The 21,639-nt window shown below is 40.5% G+C and overlaps 1 protein-coding gene across 1 annotated transcript; it reads left to right on the forward strand.

Moving 5' to 3' along the window:
* Positions 1-1,030: 1,030 nt before the first annotated feature.
* On the forward strand, positions 1,031-20,668 carry LOC118585723 (alcohol dehydrogenase 6). Its single transcript, XM_036190581.1, has 9 exons — positions 1,031-1,108; positions 5,872-5,973; positions 7,600-7,741; positions 11,324-11,411; positions 11,505-11,721; positions 14,357-14,617; positions 15,696-15,831; positions 19,320-19,458; positions 20,644-20,668. Exons 1-9 carry the CDS (start codon positions 1,091-1,093, stop codon positions 20,666-20,668), a joined length of 1,128 nt encoding a protein of 375 aa, XP_036046474.1. The 5' UTR covers positions 1,031-1,090.
* Positions 20,669-21,639: the final 971 nt, after the last annotated feature.

Raw genomic sequence — 21,639 nt, forward strand, 5'->3', positions numbered from 1 at the left:
CATAGTTGAATTCAATTTTTAAAGTGCCCCCCCAAATAAATATATAGATCTGAGGAATTTTATTCTTTTAAGCATTTAATGAATTAACAATAATACTATAAGCTCTCTTCTACAAGAATGAAAACTTTCATTTTTCCCATAATATCAGTATTACCATGACACCAAAACCAAATAAAGCAAAAATGATAAAGCAACTAACACAAGTATCTCTCATGAATATAAACTCAAAAAAATGCTTAGCAAAATATGAACAAAGTGGATTCAACAATATTATGGAGTTATTCATAGTCCCTTTTGTATAAAAGGAATTAATCCAAGTAGGATTTGTTTCACTCATGCAATAAACACAATAAGAAATAATCAATATAATCTACCACATTAGAAAGATAACTAAGGAAAATCATATGATCACTCAATTTGGAGAGAAAAGCACTGTGTAGCCTCTTATTGGGAATGTGTTCATCTCTAGACTTCATGAAGACCCTTGGATTTCAGTCAAAACTGTCATAGTGAACACAGTGTGCTTTTCACTGCCAGATCCCAGTCCTTATGCTCCTTCTGTGGGCTCGTTTATTTCCTGAGTGCCCACCTAAACTGCTAGAGAAACTGTCTAGTCATCCCAATACTCAGCTGCAATGTGTGTTCATAAATTCAAGGTTGCTTGTTTTGAGGCAAAGAGGATTATCTCTACATTTGACAACAAAAAGATTATTTTACATGCAGAATTTCAAAACCTGAACATTTTGAACTCCAAGTTAAAGGCTCAACAGACTGGATGCTAAAAAGAGGCCTCCCTACTTAAGGGAAGGAGGCTGTTAAACTTCACATTTTGTGCTCTTTGCCTGAGGAAGCCTCCATAGGTTCATAGGAACCTCCTTCATGCAACAAGAAAGTATACATTTACAGAGATTTGACACGTTGTGGTTTAATAATGATCTGACTTGACTACAGAGAAAGCTCAGATCCCAGACTCTTGAGCTGCCATTGCTGATGGGCTGACACACTCTCATTGTTTCCACAGTGAAAATCGCCACCAGAATCTCCTGGCACCAGACAGTCCCATCTACAACAAGAACAGAGGACAGTCACCATGAGCACTGCAGGCAAGGTAGGTGTCCTCTCTCTCTGTATATCATGCCATGGTTGTGTCAATCTCCTAGGCTCCTGCGGGACATGTGATCTCGAGATCTCCCCCCTCCCCTTCACTTATCTGCTTGTCCCTTCTCAGTTTTCCATTCCTGCAGTAAGTACCATACAAACTCTCTTTCCTGTTTCCCCATTCAAAGAGGAATCCCTTCTTAAGGGTTCCTCACAGGCATGGATAGTCAGCTGAAAGGAGCATAAGGACTGCAAAAGAGATCTGGAAGATGGCATCTCAGGGAAGTTTCAAACCTACCCTGGCTTCCCAGAGGAGGTGGCACTGAGGGAGAAATGTACCTGAGAAATGGAGACTCACCAGGTAACAGAGGACAAGACTTTGTAAGCAAGTGAAACCACAGAGAAAGTATAGAGGCAAAAAGACCTCCTATTTGATCATCTCCAAGAAGCCTGTGTGACAAGGCTGAGGCAGAAAATGACAGGAAACAGGACTGCAGAGAGACTAGAAGCTGGTTAAGCAACTGGCAGAAGAATCACTCCTGATGCATCAGCCTGGGAGATGACTGATGCAATGTAGGGAGGGTGCATCTGCAGATGATGACACCAGCCAGTGGAGCAGAAAGCTTTTCCAGTGGTTCATGTGAAAGGCAACGGAAGGGTCCAGACCACACAGAAGTAACGAGAAAGAAGAGGAGGGCACAGATTCCAGAAAATGTCTGATTGTGGACTGCGAAGGACAGAGAAAAATTAAGGCTACTTCCCACGTTTCTGTCTTGGATGAGTGGTTGAATTCCCCGTTTGAAACAGGGAAAGCAGATGTGTCCTGTGTCCTCTAAGGTACAGATGAGATAAGGCTTGTTTGTATATTAACATGTTGAGTTTGCAGTCCATGGAAGACATTCAAACAGCATATAAATGCTTGTCTAAATCTTCAGGAGAAATCTGTTCCATAGATACAGTTTGTACAAGTCATCTACATAAAAGTAGTGACTGAATACATTAAAGTGGAAGATCATTTATACTAAGGATGGTGGGCTGATATCAGAACCCCTAAGAAGTGCCTTGGCATCAGCAATGTCTCCAACACCAATCTCCAATGATTAAATTCCCATTTATTGATCACCACCATCAGATGGTCTTCTTTCTTTGTGCCATAACTCACTGATTCACTCCAAGATCTCTCATACCTGGGATCATAAATAACTCCACACTGTAATATCATCACAACCCTGAAGTAAGTGGGCAATGTCATTCATAATAATAGCAAATGCATGGCATCTAACCAGGAGTGGTGGCATGTGCCTATAATGGCAGCCCAGAGAGGTGGAAGCAGGAGGATCATAAGATCAAGAACAGCCAGGGCTACATAGTAAGACTGTTTCAGAAGAGAGAGAGATAGAAATAGATTGTTGCTAGAGTTTTTCTTTCCAGGTCCCACCAAGCCCCGGCAGTGCTGTAGCCCACTTATAAAATAAACACACAGACACTTATATTATTTAAACTGCTTGGTCATTAGCTCAGGCCTACCACTGACTAGCTCTTACTCTTATACTCAGCCCATTTCTGTTAATCTATATGTCACGTGTTCCGTGGCTTTACCTGCTGCCTTTACATGATGCTCCCTGGACAGCAGCCTGGCATCTCCTCCTCTCTGCCGTCCTGTTCTCTCCATTCTCCTCTCTGCTAGTCCCGCTTATACTTCCTGCCTGGCTACTGGCCAATCAGCATTTTATTTATACAGAGCGATATCCACAGCACTTCCCCTTTTCTTTTTTTTTTTTTTTTAAAGGAAGGTTTTTAACTTTCACATAGTAAAATTACATATAACAAAACAATTATCAAGCAAGACTTACAGTTACAATATCTAGTCTATTTATAATATCTAGTCTATTTATATTTGGCAAAATTAAAGAAGATATCCTATTGATCCTATATTTGTGAGTCTAAGGTTTAATATCTAACTTATCTTTTATCATAACTAAGGAAAATTATAACTATCTAGCCTTCAACTACATCAAAGACCTCAGAAGGATATTTTACCTGAGAAACAGGAGAAGGATGCAAGCAACTTTTGGGAGTCTTGTGAGAACAGACAGAGACAGCTGGCAGCCTGGACAGTTATCCAAAGTTGGGGCATCTGTCTTCAGCCCACAGGCCTAGACTCTCTCAGTCACTTTTTTCTGTGTCCTTTAGAATGTCTGGCAGTTTCCTCTGTGAAGCAGGAACCTGAAGGACCATTTTGCCAAGCAAAGTTTAGTGGTCATCTTTCTATGGGTCCTGCATGTCCAGTCGATCAAGCAGTCCAGGCAAGAACAGTTTCTTGCCCAAAGCTATTTTTGCCAAGGTGAAAATAAACTCTATATGAAGTGTCTTCTATGCCCATCCTCCTCTCTGAAGTAAAATGGTGCTACCAGGATCAGACATGTCTCACTGTCCAGAAAGTCTAAAATTTTTTAAACATTTTAAATGCCATATTCTGTAGGTCTTTGAAGTATTTGAAGATTACCTATCTATCTGAAATATATCTATGTATACCTAGAAAACTAAACTAACATGTTACAAGTTTAACTATCATAGAAGACTAATTATTAATCTGTTTTTAATTATCCATTACAATCTAAATGAGTTACATAAACATAGTACCTCAAATGAGAGTAGAAATATATATACAGTATAACAAAATTAAGTTTAAACTTGTATCAATAAACTAAAATCCATAGCAACGTAAAACATTTTAAACAAGTTGCTCTTTAAAAGTAGATTCAATAATCTACCCTTTCATCCTGTCATATCTATATCATATCCCCTTTTCTTCTTTTTTTTTTTCATTTTTTTTCTCCAACTTCTGTTTCATTGCTTTTTCATTATTTTCTTTCATTATTGTTCTCTTCTGCTTTGTCTTTTCCTCTAGTTTTTATAGCATTCTTCCCATTTTTTGTTCGTCTGTTCCTCTACTTCATTTTTGATTTCTTCTATATAAGGCTCTAGCCTCTTCATGATGTTACTTATAAGGTTGTTTTCTTCTTCTTCTTCCATTCCATGATGTTCAGGTCTAGCTATTGGAGAAGGGCTAGGTTCTGGTTGTGCTGTATTGCTCTTTATTTTGTTGTATGTACTTCTGCCTTGACGTCTACCCATCTCCTTATGGATTCGTCCTTGGTCTTATCAGCACACTTGGTCCAGACAGAGCTGACAGATTCAGGAAGCCTCTCTCTGGTCCAAATGGAAGCTCTCTGGTCCACATAGGAGTTCTGGGGCAGGTGGGAGCTGGGGGCTGGTCTCTGAGTCTCAGGAAGTGGCTGGTATCTCCTTATCTTGTCCAGATGGGAGCTCTGGGGCAGGATGGGAGCTGAGGGCTGGTCTCTAAGTCTCAGGAAGTGGCTGGGGTCTCGGGCAGATGGGTGTGGGGGCAGGGTGCGGAGATTGCAGGGTCTGCCTACAGTCTTGTAAAAGGGGAACCTTCCCGCAGGGAGCCTGCCGGATGGCCAGAGACTGGGGCCAAGTTGGGCATGTCTTCCCCTGGATGGCTGGTGCCCAGGGGTGGGACCTAGGGGCAGGCCTCTCTGGGTATGACCCCAGGCACTCACCTCTGGTCCAAATTGGCGTTCCAGGGTGGAAAAACCCTGGGGTTTTTGTTGTTGTTGTTGTTGTTTGTTTGTTTGTTTGTTTGTTGCTGGAGCTGAGGACCCAGGGCCTTGCGATTGCTAGGCAAGCATTCTACCACTGAGCTAAATCCTCAACCTGTGAATCTATTGTTTTAAACTGCAGCATTACTAAGGCTAAAATAGCAGCTTTGGCTATTTTGGCTCTTCCCACCTCAGCTTCCCAACATGGCGGCAGTAATGTTTACCACCAGCTCTGGGCCACCGCCAGCTCTAGGAGCCATCAACTCTTAGAAACAGTGGTTCTATGCTTCTATCAAAGCAGTGTATAGCCCAGAAACCTCTTTTTTTTTTGTACTAGCAAAGACTAAATCTACCACACAGCGTAATGTGCCGCTTGTAGACGCCTCATTCCCACCATACTGTCAAAGAGAGACAACTAGGAAGTTGTTTTTAGCTCTGTTTTAGAATCTTTTTTCTTGGGTTTTAGGTGGAAACTTTTGCCAACCCATTGGACACCATTTGTAGCTAGAGAGTTTCTGTCCAACTCCCACCAAGCTCCCGCAGTCCCGCAGCCCATTTATAAAATAAAAACACAGACTCTTATATTTTTAAACTGTTTGGCCTAATGGCTCCAGCTTCTTGCTAACTGTTCTTATATCTTAAATCAACCCATTTTTATTAATCTATAAGTGGCCATGTGGCTTGTGACTTACAAGTACCTTAACATCTGCTTCTCATCATGGCGGCAGTTGGCAGTGTCTCTGCCTCAGCCTTCCACTTCCCAGAATTCTCCTCTCCTTGTCTCACCTATACTTCCTGCCTGGATACTGGCCAATCAGCATTTTATTTATACAGAGTGATATCCACAGCAATAGATAGATAGATAGATAGATAGATAGATAGATAGATAGATAGATCCATTCTTTTTTATATGTGTGCTTTGCTATAAATATGTGATATTTGTTAAACCAATTTAAATATAGATGAAAGCATAAGAAAAACTTATATTGAAAAACCCACCAATTTAAGTATATTTAGATTTTTTTCATTCCTTTATTTTCCTCTTGAGTATAGACAACTTAAGTACTTTCTAGTAATGATTAATGTAAGACTCTTCCACTTTCAGACTTACTAAGACTTCCTTTCCCCTCTCATCTGCTGTACCCAGGTGATCAAATGCAGAGCTGCTGTGCTCTGGGAGCCTGGAGCCCCACTGAATATTGAGGAGATAGACGTGGCCCCACCGAAAGCAAAGGAAGTCCGAGTAAGGGTAAGACAAAATCCATTAATTCCATACCAAACCAAAGCTGTTTGCTGCAAGTTATATATCCTTTTCAGAATCCCCTACTCAAAAAGAAAACTAAATTTTTCTTCTGTCTAGAAAAGGTTAGAGAGGGTTAGTGTCTGTTCATACTGCTAAGTAGAATTTAAAAAACACTCATTCAGTGGGGTTTTTCAAGTTTGGCTATACACTTGGAACACTGAGGAGAGAAAAATGCTAACTGCCTCTCATACCTAAGATTCTGAAGTTAGGGATTAATTGGTTTGGGGTAGCACTTATCCCCAGACAACTCTAACTGGCTCCCAGAGAGCTAAAATACAGTTCATCCGACTGACTTATGGTTCAAGGTCATTAGATTATTTCCATTACAGTGGTGGAGAGTGTCTGTATTATTTACGGATGGACTATAGAGAGAGTTTACCTTACCTACACAAACCATACCCTCTTCTCAAGGAAGCTTCTCTGGTGTCCCTTCTCTACTGAGTGAGAAGGGCAGTCCTTAGAAATCCCTATCAAGTATACTCCAACAAGGTTAAAACTTATACAACTAGATTTAGACTCAAGACACCCAGCCACTGTCTGACAAGCTACAGTCTGACTCTCTCACCTGTGCATTGGACAAATTATAGAGCAAGGGAGGTGCTGGCAAGTGGAGGGGAAGGACTGGGACGGTGCTGCTAGCCATTATTATCCGGGTGATTACGATAAACAAACGCAGGAAACTTGTCTGCTGAGGCTTAACAGGACAATACCAGCTCTAGTGTCAGAACAGCACAGAATAATGAACACACAAAAACACGTTGGCTGGTGTACTTCTAGACCCAGGAAGTTCAAATGCACTTCCTACAGTTGTGTCACAAGCACAGCACAGTTGGGACTCACAATAAAGCGGGATTGTTAATGCAACTTTTAAATGTGTTTTGCACAATAAACTAAAACTTGCGTTAAAACAGGTAACATTACTCTTCTCTGTCTTATGTGTCAACCTTTCAATTCTGTAATTGGCTGTCTTCTTCCACCCTCAAGCTCAAGGAAGGGCCAGGTCGATCTTTGGTGTCACACTGAGGTTATTTAGACTGGAATCTCCCCTCAGGCTCAAGTGTTTGAGCGCTTGATCCTCAGTTGATGGTGCTGTTTTCGAAAGTTATTGAGAAGTGCAACCTTGCCAAAGGAAGACACTGGGGACTGGCTTTGGGAGCTCATAGCCTTACCTTACATCTAGTATGTGCTCTGATTCGTTTTTTCGGTTGAAGATGTGTTCTCTCAGTTTCGTGCTCTGGCTGTCTGCTGCCATGCCTCTCCCTCCATTACTCGAGTCTAAACTCATCCTTCTGTGAGTTGTCTGGGCCGTGATAGTTTATCACGGCAGTGGAGAAGTCACTAATGCACACAGTGTGCTTCTCCAGCTTCTCTCTGACTCCGTTAAACTGTGACTCAGCACTTGATCTTGGAAATTAATTAAGAAAGAACACTGTGTTTCTTCACACAAGTAATTGTTGACAGCTGTCAATAATGAGAGCTGTAAAAAAGAATGCACTAGAAGCCCTCACAGAGCAGCAGATCTGAAGCTCCTTCACAACAGACAAATCTCAGTTCTCTGTGCTTCCCACACAGATGGTGGCCGCAGGAATCTGTGGTACGGATATAAAAAGTCTGGATGACAAAAATCTTGGCCCGTTTTGCCCCATCATTATGGGCCATGAAGGAACCGGCATAGTCGAGAGTGTGGGGGAAGGAGTTAGCACGGTGAAAACAGGTAAGCAGCAACATCCCGCATCAAGAAATAGCAAGTTGTGGAACCACAGCAGAAAATCAGCTTAAGGGCATCCCTCAAGTGTGTCATAATGAAGCAAACAAAAAGAAAGGTGGGGCTGGAGAGATGGCTCAGGGGTTAAGAGCACTGATTGTTCTTCCAGAGGACCCAGGTTCAATTCCCAGCACCCACATGGCAGTTCACAACTGTTTGTAATTCCAGTTCCAAGGGACCTGACACCCATGGCAAAAAACACCAATGCATAAAAAAATAAAAAAACAAAAATAAAAAAGAAAGCTGAAACACTGCCCACTTCTCATAGGGGGAGTCACAATTGTCTTTAAATAACACAACAATTGTAATGGGGGTTAGTCTTCATTTGTATTTTGAAGAAAAATGCACCAAATCTAGAGTTAATGAAGACACAATGAAGAGAAAAAATGACAAGGAATGAGTAAACTGGGGTGCACTACTGAATAAATTGATCAATGAAGTGACCCCAACTTTGGTTCGGTCTCTTAGGTCCCCTTGACCAACAACTTGAAGCAAGGTGTACCTTCACTGGCATTGGGAGTTGATAGTCTGAGGCTCCTGGAGGGAACACTGTCACCAGGTGTTTGGAAACTCTACTTAAATGAGATGTGTGTGGTGTGTACGTGTGTATAGATATGTGTATATGTATGCACAAATGTGTGTATAGATATGTATTGTGTATGAAGATATATAGATATGTGTATAGATATGTATGTGTGTACAGATATATAACTGTGTAAGATGTGTAAATGTGTGTATAGATATATTGTGTGTATCATTACATATAAATTGTATATATGCATGTTTAAATGTGTGTATAATATGCATAAATGTGTGTATAGATATCTATTTGTATGTATATGTATATATGTGTGTAGATATCTATATATGTATATGTATCGATATGTATATATGTGTATGTATATACATGTTTATTATTTGTTTTTAAGTTTATAAAATAATGTTTAATTATGGCTTTTTCAAATAGTTTTAGTGTTATTTAACCTTTCTCATGCTTTCTCCCTCTGTATTCTCCTATGTCCTCCGCCCAGTTTAGTCCTCACACCATTTCCTCCCTTCCCTCCTTTACAGCATCTTTGTCCTATGGCTTCCTCCCTAGAACTCCTCCTCTATGCCTCCTCCATGGTTCCTTTTGCTTTCCTGGCTTCTGAGCTTACTTCAGGATTTATATTCAAATCCAAAATATAAATTCACAAACATAAGAGAACACATCGTATGTGTCTTTCCAGGTTACCTTACCGGTATATTATCCAGCTCCACCCATTTACCTGTAAATTTCTTGAATTCGTTTTCTTTGCAGCTGAAAACAATACCATTGTGTATCAAAGATCATAATTTCATCCCACTTCCATCAACCGAAGAGCATCCAAGCACTTACATCTTTTGACTATTTTCAATAAGTGACAGGGAATACGGCTGTGGGGTAGAACATTGAGTCCTTTGCTCCTAGGATGAGGAATAGTTTAGCTGGGTCATACAGTGAAAAACTTGAGTTGTTGGTTTTTGTTTTTGTTTTTGTTTAATAATTGTTTTAATAATTCTCCACAATGATTTCAAGAATGGCTGCAAATCCAGAATGGATTCCAGTCTGCAATGCCACCAACAGTGACTAAGGGTTCCCCTCCCCATCTTCACCAGCATCTGTTGTCAATTGTTTCCATGACCCTGAGCCATTCTGACTTGGGTAAGATGAAATCTCAAAGTGGTTTTAATTGGCATTTCCCTCATTCCTAAGGTTGCTGAACAATATCTTAGCTATTTCTTGGCTGTTTTCACTTCTTCTGAGAACCCTCTGTTCAGGTTATTAGCCCATTCTTTCAATTGGGTTGTTTGTTTCCTTGGTCCTTTGTTCTTTGAGTTCTTTGTCTATTCTGGATATTGACTTCCTATCAAATACACAGCAGGCAAAAATTCTCTCCAACTCTGGGCTTCCTCTTCACTCAGTTGATTGTTCCCTTTGTTGTACAGAAGCCTTTTGGTTTTATGAGGCCTCACTTGTCAATTCTTGGCCTTAGTTGCTGAGCAAATGAAGTCCTACTCAGAATGTCCTTTCTTACACTGATATCTGGTAGAGAACTCACTATGTTTTCTTCTAGCAGTTTCAGCATGTCAGATTTCACATTGAAGTCTTTGATCCATTTGGAGTCTTTTCTTTTCTTTTTTTGAGGAGTAATAGATATGGGTCTAATTTCAATCTTCTATATATGGACATCTAGTTTCCCCATCACTATATGTGGAAGCAGTTGTCTTTTCCCAGTGTAGATTTTTTTTGCCAACTATCAGATGGCTATACGTATATGCACTTAAGTTTGTGTCTTCTATTCTGATCCACTGACCCACCTGTCTGGTTTTGTGTCAGTATTATAGCTCTGTAACACAAGTTTACATATGGTTTAATAATTTATATAGCATTGTTCTTTTTGCTCAGAATTGCTTTGGCTATCCCAGGACTTCCATATGAATTTGGGATTTTTTTTGGTTCTATTTCTGTGAAGGATGTTATGGGAATACTCACAGGAATCACACTGAATCTGTTTTCATTGTAGTTTTCAAGTTTTAATTGTAGAGGTCTTTGACCTCCTAAAACTAAAACCAGAGCCTAAATTCTAACAAAGCTTTGAAATTAAAATGCATAATAAATTACACTTGGCATAACAGACAATGAAACGGTCAATAACTCACCCCATGCAAGACCCTCTGGATCTCTCCTCCTAATGTGAACACCAAGGTGCAAAGCGTACTAGGAGAAATAGGAATATGTCTGCTCTCCATGGCCACAGAGGGAGAGATGAAATACAACACAGGGCACAACCTGAGGTCAGTCTTCCCCCAGTTCTGGGCCTCATTCTTTGAGCACTGTATCTATTTTGACTCTAGCCCCACAGTGGAAGTTAATGCAGAGGATATAACATGTAGTTGAAGGCTGTATTAGTTATGATGTCTAATGCTGTAGAGAGACACCATGACCATGGCAACTCTTATAAAGGAAAAACATTTAATTGGGGTGGCTTAAATTTTCAGAGGTTTAGTCCATTATCATCTTGGTCTGACATGTGGCATGCAGGCAGACATGGTGCTAGAGAAGTAGCAGGTTGTCCTACATCTTGACATATAGGCGACAGAAAGTAGTCTGTCTCTTTGGGCGTAAATGGAGCACATGAGATCTCAAAGTCCACCTCCACAGTGACACACTTCCTCCAACAAGACCAAACCTATTCCAATAAGACCACACCTCCTAAGAGTGCCACTCCCTTTGGAGGCCATTTTGTTACAAACCACCACAATGGCACACAGCTAAATTCTTTGCCTGGGTATTCCAAAAGTGCCATACAAGGTGGGCAGATCTGGGGCCAGCTCCTAAGGATTCAGGCATTGCCTTGGACTGGACAGGATGCTGAAAATATGTTTGTGATCAAGCACAATTAAAGAAATATTTCTTCATTATCTCATCTTCTTCGTGCTTTGCCGTTGACAACCTAAGAAATCAGACTACTCAACATTAACACCCTAATAAATTACTTTGCTTTTTAGGTGATAAAGTCATCATCTTATGTCTACCACAATGTGGAGAATGTAACACTTGCCTCAATTCCAAGAACAATATTTGTAAAGAAACTAGGTAAGTCTTTTTGAAAGTCTAATTCAGTTTCACTTGAAAAGATTCAAGTTTTTTAATACAACATAAAGTTTGTTTCCTTTCACCTATAAAAAGACTGTCAGGAACACATCTGACATCTGAAGACAACAGCAGAATTACCTGCAAAGGAAAGATAGTGTATCAATATATTGCTACGGGCACCTTCTCTGAATACATAGTCATAAGGGAAATCTCAATCGCCAAGGTTGATGAAGATGCTCTTCTGGAGAAGGCATGCATAATTGGCTGTGGGTTTGCCACTGGCTTTGGTGCTGCAATCAACTCTGCCAAGGTGAGGGGCATTCATGTCCATTTTAAAATAGAATTAGTAGGATAAGGATGTGAAACACCTCTCACATTGGGATACCACATGGTTATACCACCTGAAAAAATAAACAAACTGACCTCTAAGTACTACAAAGTTCATTAAACTATATGATTGCCTCCCGATGCACTCCCTGCCATGCAGGAGTATAAATATATAAACTTTAAATACAACATAATTATAATATGGCTATATCTTTCCACATCCCAGTGTATTTAATTTAACAAGCAATGATGAAAATTTTCAATGCTCTGCTGCTAAAAACTCATCAAGTTTACATTCTAATTTAATAGTATATTACTTAGTAAATGTTAAAAAAGAAAGGGAGAGGGACTGAAGATGTACTTCAAGGACAGAACACATACCTAGTGTACACAAGGTCCTAGATTCAATCCAAGTACACCAAATGTCTTAGGGTTTCTATTGCTGTGAAGAAACACCATGACCATGGCAACTCTAATAGAGGAAAACATTTAATTGGGGTGGCTCCCTTATAGTTCAGAGGTTTAGTCCATTATCATCTAGGTGGGAGGCAAAGCAGCATGCAGGAAGATATGGTGCTAGAGAAGGAGCTGAGAGTTCTTATATCTCCACCCACAAGCAACAGGAAGTGGTCTGCCTCACTGGGCATGGTATGAGCATATATGAGGCCTCAAAGCCCACCTCCATAGTGACACACATCCTCCAACTAGAGCACAACTACTCCAACAAGGCCACACCTCCTAATAGTGCCACTCTTTTGGGGGAACATTTTCTTTCAAACCACAACACCAAATGAATGTTTAAGGGTATAAGAGAACCGATGGAGAGGTGATTATACTGGCCAGGGAATCTCATTCTGATTGAATGAGCTACAGTTAAATTCCTTCTCTTGGAATATCATTCTAAACATCCCATCTCAATTCTATAAGGGGCCTTGGATAGTTACGCCTTTGCATTGTCCACTGTCCTTTAGTCTCAGGGCTACACACAGCGATGGGATATGTCTTAATCAGCTTTGTGTCACTGTGACAAAATACCTATGATAATCACATTGCAAAGAAGGAAAGTTTGTTTGGGCTCATGACCTCAGAGATTTTGGTCTGTGGGGTGGTCTTGGGGGCAACCTTGTGGCAGAAAGTCATGGCAGGGAATGTACAGTGGGACAAAGCTGACCATCTCATGGTATCCAGGATCAGAAAGATTATAAATGGGAAACAAAAACAAAGGAGAGCTGGTGCCCTAAAATCCCCTTAGAGCATATGCCCATGATGTTTTCCTTCCGCTGGGCTCCTTCAGAAGGTTCTGCTACTTAAGATGCCAAGGGCTTAGGAGTAGGCCATTTATTACATGTGTCTTTAGAGCATGTTCAAAATGCAAACTATATCAGGTTGGAAGATGTTCAATTTAAATTGGTTCTACACTGCATCACATAACATTTCTTGAGTAAACAATAGGAAACAGAACAATTCTGATAACACATGAGAAATCACAGTTTCTCTCAGGCTAGAGATGTCTCGCTGACTGGGCATGGTGAGAAACCATGGCAACTCTGGGCTGTCAGCCAAGTTCCCTGATGTGTAGTCTATAAAGCAAGGAGGGAGGCATGTAGCACTGAAGTACCCTGCATGTTCTGAAGGGACAGTGACCTTGAAAGTGTCCTGGGACCTAAACATAAACAGTTGGCTAAACCTTGAGTCCTGCATTATACAACTGATGCTAGAAGTGTGTGCAGAGTCAATAGCTGAGAGAATCTGTGCAGGGAGTTATGTCTTTAATGTTGTCAGCCAGACTGTTGCAAGTGAAGAGCTGGCACTAAAGTTGCTTCATGCATACCTGAAGCAACTTGGTTCAACAACCAGACACTTGGGAATCTGTCCTTGTGCAATTTATTTGCAGGGGCAACTAGTCGGCTTTGAATTTGCTCTGAGGTCTTAAATCAGCTAATAGTGTCAAAAGCTGAGACTATGTTATTTTCCTAAGTCAGCCTGAGCTATAAAAAATATTCTAGTATTATTTCTATTCATCAAAATTATACAGCTTAAGAAGAAATCATCTTTCTGACCATCCACAGATAAATGTGTGCCCAGCAAGTGTAAAACACACTACTAATGGGCTGTGGAGAGAACCTCACAGCTGTTCTTTTTAGGGAGGAGCTGTGGCAGCACATGAGAAAATACAGACAGAAACAAATGGTTTCCACAGCCAGTGACCGCACGGCCTTTGCCTAGTGGGGATCCCCATCAAAGAGTTAAGTCTTCTGGTGGGTCAAACTGTTGAATATTAGTTGTCATCTGCTGTATATTCTATGGCCTCCATCAAAATTTCATTACATTACTTTCACTAATGCTAATTCCATCCTGGAATTTAAAATTCTCTCCTTGTAGGTAAGTTTTTATTCCTGTAGTAAAAGTATCACACACCAAGAAATAGTCTGAGAAACTAAAATTCTCTATATGTATTTTACCTAAAAATGTCCTTTCCTTCAGTACGGATACAGAAGACTGGAGAACAGCTCACTGGTAGAAGCTTCCTTCTTAGCATGAGACTTGGTGTCACTATTTACCATAGAGGGGAATGTTCATGTTCCTTTTGCTTTTGATCTGTCTGCCTTTGTGTTCAGGTGTCTCCTGGCTCCACCTGTGCTGTGTTTGGCCTTGGAGGTGTTGGCCTGTCTGTCATCATTGGCTGTAAAGCAGCAGGAGCAACTAGGATCATCGCTGTGGACATTAACAAAGACAAGTTTGCAAAGGCCAAGACAGTGGGTGCCACTGAGTGCATAGACCCACGAGACTTTGAGAAACCCATTCAGAAAGTCTTATTTGATATGATGAACGATGGAGTAGACTTCACCTTTGAGGTCACTGGAAACCCAGAAACAGTGGTATGTGATCTTTGGAAGTGAAAATTACCAGTTATATTATACCAGTTGTTGTTTAATGTTTTAATTGAATGAACATGTTACAATTCTTTCTACATTCCTCTATTTAATTTTCCTTGTGGTCCATGTCATGCCCACTAGAACATTCTGTTTATTTACTTTCCAACTGAACCTACAACTCTGCTATTGAGTTTGTTTATCCCTCTATTCCAAAATTGTTTTCCTTCAGTTAAGCATAAAGAACCACTAGACAGAGATTACATGACCACAGGTAGCCTGAGATGACTATGATTTTCAAGCCAGAACACTTAAGTGAAAGCTCCACTAAATTGTCCTAGAAAACAATGAGCTTTTTACTTTTGGTAAAAATCTTTCATGTTAGATGTGAGGTTCTGAACCAATAAAGCATTTCCCTATTTGATTACATGGGTCATTTCCAAAAAATAAAAAAATAAAAAGAGTAGGGATTTTTCTGCCTGAACATGGTTAACATATGGAGATAAACATGAAAGGCAGTCACACCAGACTCTGAGGAAAGCTTTCTTTTGCTCTTGAAGGAATGATGCATTATTGTTCAATGGATCCATTTCCGGGAAGTTACATAGAAAGCAAAGAGGAGTCCCTTCAAACCTGGGTCTTTTCCCCAGATTTCAAATTTTCTTACAGTTCACCACAGATAACCCTCTCATCTGAGGAAACATACAGCAAAACCCTTTATCCCAGTCTTGTTCTGAGACATAGCCTTTGAAAATGACTAATGGGAAGGTTGTGGGTGGTCACTTCATTAGCATGTAATAATATACAAACATCTGACTGTCCCTTTTGAAACTTAAAAGAAAAACATCAACTCAAAACCACTGCCCACATCGTCTTACAAAACCTATTGTTATCTTTATTACCACATAAACAATATCTTACCTATGATGTAGAACATCTTCATAATATTGATGCTATTTCAAAGAGATCAAGGAAAATCAGAAAGGAAGTCATAGGTCATTAAGCAGTCAAGCTGAATAAGAGTGGGTCCAACTCTGAAGTAGGTGGTTTTATCCTTTTTCTGTCTTACATTGCTTTTCAACAGGCAAATGCCCTGGCCTCCTGCCACAAGGATCATGGAGTCTGTGTGATTGTTGGATCATTAGCATCTTGGATTCAACTCAACATCAATAGTCAGTTGTTCTTCTCAGGACGTACCCTAAAAGGGTCAGTTTTAGGAGGTATGTACAGAAGAAACTGAAAACTAAAAATGAGGTACTAGTACGGGGAAATAGAAAAACGGGTCAGAAGTGCCTAAGAAAAGACATCAATCAATTCTAGATTACACTTCTCGTTTCAATGTTTAAAACTCAAGTTAAGAAGTAGATATGAGCCGGGCAGTGGTGGCGCAAGCCTTTAGTCCCAGCACTCGGGAGGCAGAGGCAGGTGGATCTCTGTGAGTTCAAGGCCAGCCTGGGTTATAAAGTGAGTTCCATGACAGGCTCCAAAGCTACACAGAGAAACCCTGTCTCAAAAAAAAATAAAATAAAATAAAATAAGTAGATATTAGCTATGTCTTCTGTCTCTTCATAAGCTTTATTTCATTCAAGGAGAGGAAAAAAGAAAAAGACAAAATTTTGTTTATTGAATTGTTAAACAAACAACACTACACCCTAGGTGCTGGGAATGTAGCTCAGTGACACAATGTTTGTGTCAACTGCTGAAGTCCTAGGTTCAAAACTACCCAAACTTCAACAGTATTGAAACAAATACCTGTACGCCAGCTAAATTACATAAATGTCCACATGATTCTTTCAGGTATATGCTCAACTATTAGTAGTCATTGTCAAAGCAGTATAATATCTTATCCTAGATGAATGAGCTGCCAATATACCAACTCAACAGTATTAAAAATGATGGATTCATAATTTTCAAGGAATATTACCAAAGAGGGGTTCTTTAATAACAATAAAATGCAAATTCTCTTATCCAGAGAAATACATCATTTCATGGAATCCTTTAGTTTCCATTATTTAAAATATAAAGACTTTAGAAGACTTTTATTTAAAGTAGGAAATAATGAAAATAAATGAAATTATGTATTCCTGCCTAGGATTCTAGGCTCATCTGCAAGCAACTTAATGTTTTTGTTGTTGTTGTTGTTGTTGTTTGTTTTTTTAAGATTTTAATGTCTGTTTACTTTAATGCATATGGGTGTTTCGCCTGCATGTAAGTCTGTGTACCACTTGGGTGCCTGGTGCCCATAGAGGACAGAAAAGAGTATCCAGTCCTCTGAAACTAGAGTCATAGACTCTATGAGCCATCTTATGAGTGCTGGAAATCAAACCTGGGTCCTCTGAAAGAGCAGCTAGTGCCCTTAACTGCTGAGCCATCTCTCCAAAGGTGAGTTCTTAAACGAAAACATGAAATCAGGAGTTTTCTGAGCACTGGGAACTGTGAGGCGTTTGGAGTTAGCTACTTTATTTGTACAGTGAGGAAGAAGACCTGTAAGGGGGGGAAGTCCTAATTCCACTGGTCTCCAAAGCAAGTTCCAGGAAAGGCACAAAGCGACACAGAGAAACCCTGTTTCGAAAAGCCAAAAAAAAAAAAAAATCATGTTATCTTGAACAACCCTTATAAAGAACCAAAAATTTTAAGCACTTAAAACATTCATTCAACAATATTTAATGAAGTGAATTCCCCCTATAGAGACTATAGTCCTCTGGTTGTTTCTAATGTTGATCAAGAATGTTTCTAATGTTGGGGAGACAGATCCCCTAACCTCCTATAGTGAGTATAGGGAAGAACTTCCCCTGCTCAAATTCCATTAGTGCCCTCACTGAGAAACAACACAGCCTTTCTTTGTTTTTTGAAAAACACTACCTAATTTTGTCTACATACCCAGGACCTTCCTTCTTTATTGATTTCACTTTATTTTATGTGTGTGTGTGTGTGTGTGTGTGTGTGTGTGTGTGTGTGTGTGTGTGTAAGAAGTGTGTGTGAGGTGTGTAAGCACCTCAGTGCTTATGTGGAGGTCAACAGTCAGTTTTGTGAAGTAAATTCTTCAGACCACCTTTCAAGACTTGCAGGAATCCAACCCAGTTCTCCAGGCTTTCAACAGTACTTCCACCCACTAAACCATCTCCCCAGCCCAGTACCTTTCTTAGTGTTCTCCCACTGAAGTAATAAATAACAATTCTTTTTACATACATACCAAAATGCTTCATTAGATCACCAATAAAAACAAAAGAAGCCGGGTGGTAGTGGCACACGCCTTTAATCCCAGCACTGGGGAGGTAGAGGCAGGAGGATCTCTGTGAGTTCGAGGCCAGCCTGGTCTCCAAAGCGAGTTCCAGGAAAGGTGCAAAGCTACACAGGGAAACCCTGTCTCGAAGAAACCAAAAGAAAAAAGAAAAATAGGCAAGACTCATAGGCTGCAACAGATAACACTAGTTAGAATGTGTGGTTACATATAGGATAATTAACTTTTAAAATACATCTATTGGAAGAGTTTGGGGCAGTTTTGAGAGTAGGTTGAAAGAAGCCAACATTAATTGAAATGAAGAAAAGCAAGCATGAGGATCACAAAGGTGGCTCAGCAGTTAGAAGCATGTATGTTTTGCAAAGGACCAGAGTTCCCATGGAGGCCAGAAGAGAATGTCAGCTATCCTGGAACTAGAGTTACAGACAGTTGTTAGCTGCCATGTGGGTGTAAGGACTGGTGCCCATGTCCTCTGAAAGAGCATCCAGAGTTCTTAACAACTAAGCCACGTCTCTAGTCCTATCTCTTTCTTTCTTTAGAGAAAATCAAGCAGCTGTTAAATCCCGTCACATAGTTAGTTATAAGCAGAGGGCACTAAGCAGGGTGGAGGAGATCACACCCTGCAGCTACGCCATGCTCACCTCTTCCAGACAGGAGGCCAGAAAACTCTGGTTGTGACTCATTGACCAAGGTACCAGCACAGTGTGAAATGTATACACTTTTGGAAGCTCACGAGAATAGAGAAAATACATTACAAGGCTAATGTTGCTTAAGTTGACCCCAGAGGACACATTTTAGTAATTCATACACATTAATTTTCTTATTTGGCTTGTTCATGAAGCTGCATGTCAAAACACACACACACACACACACACACACACACACACACACATTTGTATGCATTTAGAGAATGCTGTGCTGAAGATCACACCTACAGCCTCATGCACATAGTCACGTGTTCTCCCAACTGAACGACTTCCCAACCCCTATTTCTAACCTTTTAATTCATTAATCATCCCAAGACTGTGGCCTTCATTATGCATTTGGTTTGAATTCACTGATCTACAGAGACTACAACCTAGCACTGGGAACATCACAAGATGACATTTATTTCTACTGGCTTTGAATTATGCCCTCTGTGTCAGAGGCATCAGAAGTCCCTGGAAGAGGACAACCCTGGGTGCGGTCTGTATGGTTGGAACGGCACTCGTCCTAAAGGGACAAGTTGATGGGACAGTAAAACAACTCTCACAGTCTGACATGGCCAGTCTTTCTTCCTGTCATCCCTCCTATCTTCCTTCCTTTCTTTTTTCCTTAATCTCTTTTTTATGATTGGAGAATTTCAAATATGCATATATGGTATTGTCAAATCCACACATGATCCCATCCCCCACATGACCTTTCTTTCATGCTGAAGTCTCATGGGTAGAGTCTTTCATAAGTCTGTGTTCTTTTATGTATTTCCAGGCTGGAAAACCAAGGATGAAATCCCTAAGCTGGTTTCTGACTATACGGCAAAGAAGTTTAACCTAGACCCACTGATTACCCACACCCTGACTCTTGACAAGGTCAATGAAGCAGTTCAGCTCATGAAAAATGGGCAATGGTAAAAGTCGTTTTTAATCTGTGTGTGGGTGTGGGGACAGACGGCTTCTCACTGCTGCAAATGCTGCACAAAGAATCTCTGAGGAGCTCAGAGACTCCCCTGCCCTCTGAATTTGGCTTTATTGCTGACTTATAAAATACATGATCCTGCAAGTATTAAGGCAGTAAATATCTTAGCATTATTTTTATACAACACAGGACAAAGATGTCATCCCATGAAGTTATGGTCCACGTTTAGGAACATACTTTACAGAGCTGAAGAAATGGCTCTGCAGGTAAAAAGCACTTGCCACAAGATGAACATCTAATCCCCAGCAGTCACTTAAAGATGGAAGGAGAGAACTGACTCCACAAGACTGTCCTCTGACTTCCTTATGCACACCTTAGCTCACGTCTACCCTCCATTCCTGCCCAGAATAATAGAATAGGAAAAATTGAGTTCATTTTACAAAGAGGCCATTGTTGTCATTGTTTTATTTCTGTGGGGGTTTTCTATAAGATTCCTAATTCTGACACCTCTTCAATCTCCCCAGTAGACACTAACGTAAATGACATCAGCATTTGTCTTCATTAAAGTTTCTATTGCTACAACAAAACACTTAAATTTAATTGGCTTACACTTCCACAGTGCTGTTTATCAGGAAGGAAGTCAAGACAGGAACTCAAACAGGACAGGAACCTGGAGGCAGGAGCTAATGCAAAGGCTATGGAGGAGTGCTGCTTATTGGCTTGCTCCCCATGGCTAGCTCAGCCTGCTTTCTCATAGGACCACCAGCCCAGGGACGGCACCACTCATCAATGGCTGGGCCCTCCCCCATTGATCGCTAACTGAGAAAATGCCTTATAGCTTGATTTCATGGAGGCATTTCCTCAGCTGAGGCTCCTCCCTCTCTGATGACTCCAGCCTGTGTCACATTGACGGAGAAAACCAGCCAGGATAGCACTTCTCACTTCTCATAGCATCCTTACGTATTGTATTACCCTGAGAACTACATGTTCCTTTGTTCAGTTTCCTCAAAGCTTGTTAGTCAGCCCATTTTTTTATCCAACCTCAAAGGAAAAAACATGAGAAGAAACATGAGAAACACAGACCTCAAAAGTCTAAAACATGAGAATTTGAATCTAAAATACATGTTGCTTTGGAAATTCCTTAATGTTTTGTTTTTCTTCTTTTTCCTTCCTGTAGTATCCGCTGTATCCTGTTACCTTAATTATAAGATCTGCAGTATTTCATCAATAACTTGGATTCTCTATATTATTGTGATTTAGAAGAATCAGCCACACAATGCTTTTCTGTTTACCTGCCTTTGACTCACTCAACAACAACCTTGTATCAGGCTTCTCGTCTGACCACACCATTAAAGTTATTCTCACATGACCCAGTGCCAGCAGGACCAGCCTCCCTTTTACAGCTATGTTAAGGTTGATTTGAACCACACAATAACACATTCTGCAGATGAAGGCACACCAAGATGCTCCACTGGCACAGCTGTCTTTATCTCTGGACCCACATGTCCTCACCCACTGGATCCTTCAGAAGCTACTGGAACTGATGACCAACTGAGCAAACTTTCAGGTCACAAAACCAACACACAACGATCAATAGTGTGGATATATAGCAATGGCAAGTTATCTGATATGGAAATCAAGGAAGCAATCTCACAGTTGAGTGAGACTGATCTTGCAGATAAATTAATAACTAGGAACAAATTTAACCAAAGGTGAAAGATCTCTATAATAAAACCTGTGAAACATTGCAGAATATAGTGGTGTGCCTCTTTAATCCAAGCACCTTGGTGGCCAGGGAGAGCCAACCTATGTGAGTTCAGGGCTAGACTGCTCACACAGCAAGTTCTATATAGCTTGATCATGATAAAATCAAGTCTCAAATATATACATATTTAAATATATACAAAAAATGAAACAACATTCTTTGTTCATGAATTAGAAGAATATTGTTAAAATGTCTATACTACCCACAGGGAGCCATAGGAACCATGGGTGATTAAATCAGAGGGCTACATTGAGCCCTTCATGGGCCCTGGGAAAGCTGGCCCTACCCCTCAATGGACACTGCAGCCAGAGAGCTGTCCCCGACCCTGTGTGAGAGCTATTCCCCCTTCCATTCACCTTGCACTTGGGAAAGATGGCCCCATCCTGGAGCTGGAAGTTTTCCTGTGTC

Source organism: Onychomys torridus, chromosome 6 (genome assembly GCF_903995425.1).
Source record: "Onychomys torridus chromosome 6, mOncTor1.1, whole genome shotgun sequence".
Classification (NCBI taxonomy): domain Eukaryota; kingdom Metazoa; phylum Chordata; class Mammalia; order Rodentia; family Cricetidae; genus Onychomys; species Onychomys torridus.

Coding starts and splice junctions, on each gene's coding strand:
- LOC118585723 (XM_036190581.1), top strand. Junction 11,412..11,504: donor AATATTTGTAAAGAAACTAG/GTAAGTCTTTTT, acceptor ACCTATAAAAAG/ACTGTCAGGAACACATCTGA. Junction 15,832..19,319: donor AAAAGGGTCAGTTTTAGGAG/GTATGTACAGAA, acceptor ATGTATTTCCAG/GCTGGAAAACCAAGGATGAA.